General features: G+C 36.1%; 1 protein-coding gene across 1 annotated transcript in view; it reads left to right on the plus strand.

The window, feature by feature from the left end:
- The window catches only part of LOC146003554 (striatin-like), a 44,610-nt gene extending 34,696 nt beyond the window's left edge, over positions 1-9,914 (plus strand). Inside the window, exons 3-5 of the mRNA XM_083141850.1 lie at positions 1,683-1,815; positions 4,687-4,841; positions 9,590-9,914. Of these exons, the coding sequence (XP_082997976.1) occupies positions 1,683-1,815; positions 4,687-4,841; positions 9,590-9,805 (504 nt within the window). The 3' untranslated portion in view covers positions 9,806-9,914. The remainder of the gene's footprint in view (positions 1-1,682; positions 1,816-4,686; positions 4,842-9,589) is intronic.
- Positions 9,915-10,752: the final 838 nt, after the last annotated feature.

Consider the following 10,752-nt stretch of genomic DNA (forward strand, 5'->3'; position numbering starts at 1 on the left):
ATAAACTATCAATACATCTTCTGAATCTTGCATAAGAATACTTCTTATGTGCACATAACAAAAAATAATTACAAATTACAAGTAATTATCTTTTGTATGAAGAAGTGGCTGCAGGACAGGACCAGACGATGTATCAGTTGGTTCTGCATCATCTGTAAAAATTAAACAAATAAATAAATAAACTAAATAAATAAAATAAATTTTCATTTGACATACACTATACAAAATAATAAATGGAAAAACTAAAAATAAATCAGTGCATGTAGGAGAATCAAGTAAGAGGCAAGATGAATAGACCCAAAAAAATTACCTCTTCTCACTTCATTCAGAAAATACTAGAGTTTGCAAAACTGTTTATATTGTCGACAATAATTATTACGAATATAACCTACCTTCCAAATCTTCAGATTCATCTGCATCATCAAAATCGTCGCTAACTTCAAACTCTGAGGCGGAATCCTCTATGCAGTCTGGATCTAACAACGCCATTCTAAACAATGCAAAGTACATCAACCCGACAACAAACAGTCGCAGGTGCGAGATAAAAATAGCACATGAGTCACCTAGCGGTCGGAATTTCAACAGAGGGGCTTGAATGAACACGCACATGAGACGAAGTATGAGCATAGCCCGTCGTTCAATCGGCAAAGCGATTGCATACCGCAGGACAGACTATGCCCGTCGTTCGTCCACATTGACTTTAAGTGCACTGCAGGCTACGCCCGTCGTGAGATCCCAATGTGTTAAGCAATTCGGCGACGCCATCCTGATTTGTGGGTATCTGGGCAGTGGTTCTTATTGCACGACAATGCAAGGCCCAGGACCGGAGCCAGGATTTTATTTCGAAAGGAGCTCATCCCTCAGCCACCATCTAAAGGTGCAAAAAAGAGGGCTAGAAGCAGTGAAGATGAATTTCTCACTACATTACAAATTATTATACAATATGTTTAATCCTGATAAAGTGATAAGGAAGTAAAATCAATTACCATTATACACTATTTAAATTAGATATTTGTAGGATTTTTGGATAGGGGCGTCAGCCCCTTAGCCCTCCCTATGGCTACATGCCTGGCAAGACCCCATACTGCATATGAGTCCAGAAATATCTAGCCAAGCATCGTATCCCAGCTGTACCACATCCCCCATATTCACCCGAACTGTGGGTGTGTGATTCCCCCACTCCCCACCCCAGTGACAAAATGCCCCTGAAAGGAAAGTGTTATGAAGATATTGCAGGAATCCAAATGGCTGTGACAGTTTGGGTAGATGTTGTGACAGATGTGCTGAGAAGCATCAGAGATGAAACTCTCTCTGCTTGCTTCCATGACCTCCAGAAATGGTTGCAGGTGTGCATAGACAGCCGAGGGGACTATTTTTTCAAGAATTATGACGGACCAATAGTTCATAAGTTGAATAAATTATTTTTTGCCAGTTCAGTCTTGGAACTTTCCTGACAAAGGGGGCAAATATGGCAATTACTTTTATACACTGGAGTACAGAGGATTTTTTCAGAGGAAGTGTCATTTTAGAGACAGTTTTCATTTTGCCACTTTGGTTTTTCCCAAGTGGTTTAGTGTTTTCACTGAAAAATTTTGATTTTCTCAAAATTTCCTGAAGGGCTGTAGCACCATCAGCTTTCTTCTGCATACACCAATACATTTATAGTTGTTTCCTATTTACAGGTTGCTGTTTTTGAAAATGAGAAGTTAAAACGTGCCTATAATCTAGTTGAAGAAGTATGGGACTTGATTGTTGAAGACAATCTCCTGTATACGGTACGAGACAATGATGTTGTCGTCACTGAAATGGTTGAAGGTAGAGACGTAAATTGCTAAATGTGGCATGTACTGAATTGAAGTTATGCATGCTGTAGGACCAACTGTAAGAGCCTATTATGGACTCCCTTACGATTCCAAGTATATCAAAAACATATATAAAAATATATATATTTTTTGCCTGTAAATATCTGCACGAAATACACATGATATACTATGTATCTGTCTCTTAATACTTACATTTGTGTAACACATTGTGTATATAATTGATGACTTTCTTAAAATGTTTTGATTTTTTTCATACAGGATACAATGCAAGTTAAAACCAATTCATGCACAATTCCTGGTTGCAGACAGTAAAGTATAAGATCCATGATGGAATTCCAAAGTGTTTGTTTAAGTCCATTTTATGCACAGAAAGGCTAATCAGAACTAGACCTAAGTTTAAAATGGGATTCAAACCACTATGTGCCTCCACCAGGTAACAAACCCAGGATTACAAGGAGATGACTAGAGCCTTAATTTTTATGTAATATCAAAATACAAAATATATACATAAATATGTAACAATAATTGATCAAATATGTACCTAAATATGTATTATCAAAAAGGATATGTAGTTAAATATGTAGTATCATAGAATATGTAATATTAATCGAGTATCCAAGCCATTTCAAGAATTCTGCTAGATATTTATTTTATTTGGACATGTTCAATGTAATTTTAAATACATAAGTTCTTCAATTTAAAGTATGTATCAAATTTATAAACTCAAAAAAATCACAGCAACGTACACATATTTAAGAAATCAATTTTGTCAAATATTAATTACTTTTCACATTGCAAATTATTGTAGAATATATAAATATGTACAAGAGCTCTTCGTAACTTTCAAAACAAATTGTAAAAAAAAACATTCTACAGAAAGAACAATCCAATGAAAATACATAGCTACTTTTGTAATTTTTTGTACAAGGGAACATATTGTGTAACTCGCTACGTACAGGAAAGTAGCTTTCTTGTCCACCGATGCCAAGTAATGTTTTGTCGATGATTTTATGAAAGATCTATTTCTAGGTGCTTTGCCTAAAAGGGGGGAGTGAAACTCCAGCATCTTTCGATAAATAACAGTTCCAGTATTTCAGCCTGTCTTTCGACTTGGCAGTCAATTTTAGATGAGCTTAAGCCCTATGCATCTCATTGATTAGAAAATATGACATCACATGAGATACAAATTTTCTTCATCATGTTTTAGAGATTGAAAATATAGGAAAAAAGATGAAGATCGAAAAAAAAATTCTGAAATATGTTGTTTTATGTAAAATATATAATATCCTGGCAAATATGTAAAGATATGTAACATAAAATTTATGCAAAATGATGTCAGTTGCATAATTCGTTCACATTTTCGTGTTCAAGGTATGTATCTAGAAAGGAATAGAATATGTAATTACGTACAAATCCTAGCTCTAGTGATGACATTACTTAAATTCCGAAGAACTTTATTAGATTCCTGCCTATTAATCCAGAGGCTATAGGCTCAACTCTCAACTGGGTATCACTTACTACTTATTCTGTAAAGTTAATATTCTTAAGCTTTTTTGCTAATTAGTAGTGGTCAGAATGACAAGAGATGTGGGATGTATTTTTTTTCCAGTTAAGGAAAATTATTATCAGTAACAACAACCCCCTCAATTGTTGCAATGTAAAATCATATCGTCATCTCCCTGCACCCCTGAAGTAGGGATGGTCACAAAATTTGGATAGCAGATATCTAGATTTCAAATTATCTGATATCCATTTTGGATGCAACAGATAATCTGGATATCTGAATATCCATTTAATTCAGATATCCAAATATCTGGTAATTTGGATAATTCAGATATCTGGATAGTACAGATTTGTTGAAAATCCATTCAGTGAAATACGAACTTGACGAATAAAAGAATATGTGAATTGCCTGTAAAATGGACAAACGATAAAACTATCCGGATAATGTACACACCGGGTATCCAGACATTTTGGATAATCCAAATATCCAGACAATTTGAATATACAGAGTATCTGAATATCTGGATTGACATCCAGAAATTTGAACTCCGGATATAAAATTATCCAATATCCAGACAAAATTTTATCTGGGTTTGGCCATCCGTACTCCGAAGTACTACCCTCTATTAAACATTGGAAAGAAGATGACAAGAGTGTAGGTGGGGTGTCTCACTGCAACATGTGAAATCCGGGTTCAATTCCTGGGAATATCAGGTGGGAATTTTTCCAGCAATGTCCCTGCATGGAGAGGCTCTGAGATCCACCCAGCCTCTAATACATGGGTACGTGGGAGATACTGGCAGTCAAAGTATGGTGGAAGAGATTGAAAATGCATGGGACCGTATTTCCACATTCACCCCATATGCCTCTGTGGCAGATTGGTTAGCAGTGTGCTATGATGCCAGGAGTTCCAGGTTTGAATCCCAGCTTGGACATGGGTGTTATTTGTGAATGTTCCTTCATCAAATCATCACTCATCTCTATTAACCAAAATGGCAGAAAAGTCAAATAAAATAAACCAAATCAACCAATAAAGCAAGCTAGCGAGCAATGCAGGGTGGGTGACTTTTATCTTTTAATGAAGATGAAAATTACTACTTGGAAGTTATGACAATGAATTTGTTTTAAATTGCTTGTTATGCTGAAAATAACCCCAATAAAACAACAAAAATGCAGATTTTATATCATACTTTGGAATAAAAATGCAGATTTTATATCGTATTTTATTAACTTTTGTACTTGTATGTAAAAAGAACATATCATGTTTACAATTAGGAAAGGGGAGAAAATTTTGTGTGTACTGTCATAGTGAAGTACGTTGTAGATACATATTGATATTTTCTTCATATGTCCATTACAGGAAAAACCGGTCGATTTACCACAAAAGCAACCATAATGGGAAGAGGCCCTATGTGCAAAGTTGGTGGGAAACTGTGCTTCTTGACACGTTGTGGAATGAACATTCTCGTTCATGAGGGAATTGAGAAAAAATTCAAAGAACTTGGTGAATTGCAAGTATGTATATTTAGAATGACCAACAATAAGTTATAAAATGGTCACCAGTGTATGCAATGACCAGAAAGCTAACAGAACTTATCTTCCTTTAATGCTTTAATTTGTTATCTTACTTCGCTTTTTGTGCCACTTTTGGCAAATTTGCGAAGATTGGGATGAGTGATATGATGAAATTGATGAATGGACACTCACAAATATCCATGCCCGGGCCAGGATTCGAACCCAGAACCCCTGATGTCATAGTGCGATGTGCTAACTACTCCACCACAGGGGCCAGCTTATCTTCTTTTAATAAGAAACACAACTTGTTTATTTATTCTTATATTACTACCTGGTGTCTTGATTAACAAACTTAACCTATCAGTCACATCAGAAATCATACTAATTGTTGAACTTTTTATGAAATTTTGAATACATTTTTATAAATGTTAATGTAAAATTCAGACAAAACATCTGTGAACTAAAAAAAAACCAGCTATTTTTCACTTATAAACATTATAGAGTAGACTGAAAGATAATAATATTTAAACTGTCCATAACTTGGTTTTATGGGATGCATGGTTCAAATAACTTGGTTTTATGGGATGCATGGTTCAAGACAGTGGCGTATTCTGCATGTTACCGTGTTTACCCCAAGCAAAACAATTTTTTTCATATACTTTATATATTTAGCTTAATATATGGATAATTGCTCATTATATAATATTGAAACTATTAATACAAATTTCTAAACCAGATTCTAAGTAAATTGTTTAAAGGATTTAAAGACTGCTCCTGCTTGTTCCTTCCTGCCATCTGTGCCATGCCTTGTAGAGGCAGTGTTGCTACATAAAGGGAAATTTCCCTTGGTGCACTTATACTTGATACACTTATCCCATTGCTTTATCAGTGTCCCAAAACGTGCTGCATAAAAGTATTTGGGTTGCTGTCTGACACATCCTTTCCTCTTGTACCAATGTTTATTGTTTGTAATTACCTTTCTCGTTGTACAAATGTTTATTGTTCTAGTCAATAGTTATTTCATATTTAAACATATCACTGATAATGTCTGGATAGTGACTGACCTGTATATACATATCTTGTATGTGCTGTTGCCATGGGAATTACGATTGTGTTTTGTCTTTACTTTTAGTTCGGGCATTCAGTTTTAAAGAGTGGTCAAGTTGAATTATAAGAAGCTGTTATTTCTTTGAGTGAAATGGATTTTATGCACATAAGTATTTCTTTTGCTCGGAAGTAAAATATACTTCCTTTCTCATAGTGAAAACTTGACTTTGATTTTTATTTGATGAACGAACAGAGATATTATTACCCAATACCCTGAGAGGCATCACATGAATGCTACGATTCTTCATGTGATCATTTTTATTGTGTTTAATTAAATAATCATGTTTTTTTCCAGTGGCGTAGCATGGCCATTTCAGGTGGGAACGCGAAGTCCGAAGGAAGGGTTGGCCCTTTCTTGCTTAATAATTTACTTACGGTATTAGTCGCCACAAGTATTATTTGCCTGAAGTCAGCTGAGTTTTCAATAAAACATCATACATGCATGTTTTAACTAGAAAATTAGATGCCTCACTATGCCACAAATGTTTTGAACTCTGGTGTTTTATACCTTTTTTTATACCTTTCTGTGTGACGCAAGTCATTAAGAAACCTACCTGAATCACAAGCGCCTCTGAATAACAGTAGACGTCATTGTTGTGGATGATCCTACTACCGATTGATTTGCTTTATTTTACTTCGCTTTTCTACCACTTTTGGTTAATCGCGAATATGAATATGAGTGATGATATTGAAGAAGTTGATGAAGGGACACTCACAAAGAACACTCGTGCTCACCCCGGGATTCGAATCAGAGGCCTCTGTGATCTTGGCACGCTGTGCAAAACACTGTGACACGGAGGTGGGTGGATGATTCAACTATAGTACACGCAACTGATGTAACAGTGCCGATTAGTAATTCAGACCACTGTTTATTACATCTTGAGAATGTTGATAAACATTTTAAAATAATTTTGTCCAGAGATCATTCGATGTTAAGAGTTTTCAAATGAATGCTAAACATTTCCATTGGAAGATACTAACGAAAAAAATAATAATAATATCACTGGGGAACAAAAAAAAGATTTTATTTTGTGGCATAAAGTTTAATAACAGTTTCAGCACACAAAACAGCTGTGATTGCCAATTGTATGATTGGTTTGGTTGAATTGACTCCAGTTATGAAAATAAACACACCATGGAAAATGTAGGAGGTAAAATTACTCCACGCTTTTCTCGGTAATATCAAAATTTGATAATGGGTTGAAATTCCCATTAAGAAGCTTATTTATTTATTTGTAAATTGTTGCTAGGCAACTTATGAAGCATTGCTAGGAAATATATGGGACACTCAACAAAGCTTAAGGAAGAATAGCAAAACATAAAAATGGTTTTAGAAAAAAATTGAATATGCTGAACATAAGTGGCTTGTGTGTTGTGTGGATTTGAAGATAGTGAATTTTTTACTAGGACAGCAAAGTGGGTACACAAAGTATCCCTGTTTCCTATGTTTGTGGGATAGTCGTGCTAGAGAAAAGCATTGGACGATAAAGTTTGGCCCGCAAGGGAAAATATTAGTGCGAGAAGCTAATATCATTCATGAATCGCTGATAGATAGGGACAAAATCATCCTTCCGCCACTTCATATTAAACTTGGGTTGATAAAACAGTTTGTCAAGGCCTTAGATACAAGTGGTGATTGTTTCAAATAGATATCCCACACTTTTCCAGGACTAAGTATTGAAAAATTGAAGGCAGGAATCTTTGACGGACCACCACAAGTTCGTACACTTATAAATGATGCCAATTTTACAATTTACATGTCTTACATCGAATCTGAGGCCTGGCTGAGCTTTGTGTCCGTCGTCAAAAACTTTTTTGGGAATCACAGAGCAGAAAAGTACCCCGATATAGTTGGAAATATGTTGAAAAAGTGTGAGAAATTGGGAGCTAATATGAGTATGAAGATACATTTTCTACATAGCCACGTTGACAGATTCTTTGAGAACCTTGGTGATTTTAGTGAAGAACGGGGAGAAAGGTTCCATCAGGATATAAGGATAATGCAAGAAAGGTACCAGGGACGGTGGGATCGCCACATGATGGCCGACTACTGTTGGAGCTTACAGAGGGATTGTCCTAAAAAGCAATACAGCAGGAAATCGTATAGAAAACGTTTCACATAGTTTGTTATTTCATTGTGTACATATTTTCTTAATTATTATGATCATAGGCCTATATAAATTTATTTTTATAATATTGATTGTAATCACAAGAAGAAATATTAAATTGTTGTTGGAAGTCCATTTATATCTATGTCTTATGTTTCCGCCATTTTGGTTTAGTTGCATTTATTTCATAAATTAGAGCCAATTCAGGAAATATATTATTATATCATTATTCAGCAGCATGAAATTGCCCTAAATTAGCTCTCAAACACTGTGCCGCAATTTCACTGTTCCCCAGTGTAATAATAATAAAAAAATAATAGTTTTGCAGGTTAAGTGGTAGGGCAGCCACAGGCTGAACTTCTACAATGAGGACATCACCAACTTATTTGACAAAACTGTGTTGATCTTTTAGTTTTTAATGCACATCGCTGTTCGTGCGATAAATTATACAATGCCGTGGCCATTATGAAGTGGTATATTTGAGTTCGGTAAAGTTACATCAGTCAATATTGCATATTGTAGCATCACATAGCACAAGTGGCATGAGCGCGAAGAACTGGGTAGGAATTCTTCCTCTGTCATCTGCTTCAGAAGGCAGGAAGGGTCACATGAACCAATCACTGTAGCCCTCTGCTCCATACGCTGGTGTACGAGAGAGCATTTGCACGCATGCTGTAAGAGATCCAAGCTTTCCCTCCAGAAAGGCAGCAAAGAATATAGTCCTTTACGCTGAACCTGCCTGGCGTACGGCCAGGAAAGGCATTGAAAAAAAAATGCTAGAATGAGTGTTGTTGGTGGAGCATTGCAAGCGGATTGCGAGAAATAGCTATTACAATGCCATGAAGGTCAAACATATATGAAATTAGTCAAGTTTCACTTTATATTTACAGCATTTACACATTTTTGAAATTTTAAATCTGGGAACGCCGGGCATACAGGCGTACTATAATGCTACGCCACTGTTATTTTCACTGTCATGTCTCTGCCACAGTCTCACCTCACGTTCAATGCCTTCATCACCCACGAAATGTTTGCCTAGCAAGGTGATTTTTTACCAAACCAGGTTTACACGACAGACACTACTCACTGGACAGGAAACATTTCCTTGTGAATATCCTTTGCATGGAGTCCTTTTGCACACAAAAAACGCACAACAGCATACTGCTGTTCTAACGTACACTCCTCCAGTAAGGCCGCCAAGCTGTCCACGAGTGCGACTTCCAACTACTAACTGAATATCATCAAGCTGGATTGTGCTGCCACCTAATAACATCCTTAGAACTACTGACTACTATTCTCAGGTTTTCTACATCAGTTTGTGATCTATTTACTGACTTTCGTAATCACAAATTTGATCATCATCCTTGTTATCCTGCCTGTGGAAGACTGAAATTGTGGAAATATTACCTTGAGGTGTGGCGTACACAGGAGATGTATTCTTGTTTGTTTGATTGTTTGTCTTGTTTATATTTCTAGATAATGGCATCTCCTGCATGAGTTTGTGTTCTAAATCGTACATTTTCTTCTTTCCAGTCCCATACGCTAATCGTGAATGCACTGTGTGGAACTAGCAACAAGCTATACAGTGGAGGTTGGGACAATACAGTGAAACAATGGAATCTAGACACAATGACATGCACAGATTCTCTGGAGCTATGTGGCTACATCAATACTATGTGTATGGGTTTAAATGGGGAAGTGTATGTTGGGGGACGTGGAGGATTTCTTCAGAAAATTGAAGTCACCTAAAAAGTGACATCTACTCACATGTAACTTCTGATTATGGTGTAAATATTTGTAATTTAAGTGCAAAAAATAATTTTTGTAAATGTTGTTTTTCAATAAAAAGTGCACTTATTATGGAATGTATTTTGTCCACGACAAGTTAAGGTTACACTAAAGCATTCAAATGTCAACCTCACTCCCACATGGTACACCTTGGGAACAGTATATTTGCAGGCTAAGGAGGCTCTGGCACCTGAACCCAACAGCCAGTGTAATCAATTGATTGATTTGGTTTATTTTACTTCGGTTCTCTGCTACTTTTGGCTATTCATGACAATGAGCACGAGTGATTATATGATGAAACTAATGAAGCGATGCTCACAAAGAACAGCAATGCTCAGGCTGGGATTCGAATCTGGGACCCCTGGCATTGCACTGCACTATGCTGCCACGGAGGTTGGCGACAGTATCGTGGGGGTTGTGTTCTGTAAAAACGTGAGTAATGTAGCAGAGACAGGCAGTAAGTATGATATTACTTTGGGTCAGATTCAGCTAGTACATTATAACCACCTTAACATTTCCACATATTTCTTCTCTCCTCTTGTATCTTTTACTGTAGAACAAATACACAATTTTCTACACATTTTAAGAACTTCCCCCTTCTCCCCTACAACTTCCAAAATGAATATACCATACCATGGCCCCTTTTGTAACTAGCAAAACAGTCAATTTTTATCATGTTTGCATGTTTTAGCCCTAATAATTCCCATTTCCATTGTTCATGCAGGATTCTATTGCTGGTTTAAAATTAAAATTATGAGTGTTTTAATACAAGCAACTCATTACTGAAACATCAATAGATATGCTCCATTGTTATTACTAGGGGGCAGATTTATATGCACTAAAAAATACCATAATATGCATGCAAATATGCATTAAAAACGGGCAAAATATGCACTATAAATTTTAAA

The sequence above is a fragment of the Lepisma saccharinum genome, chromosome 20 (assembly GCF_977018435.1).
Source record: "Lepisma saccharinum chromosome 20, izLepSacc3.1, whole genome shotgun sequence".
Lineage (NCBI taxonomy): Eukaryota > Metazoa > Arthropoda > Insecta > Zygentoma > Lepismatidae > Lepisma > Lepisma saccharinum.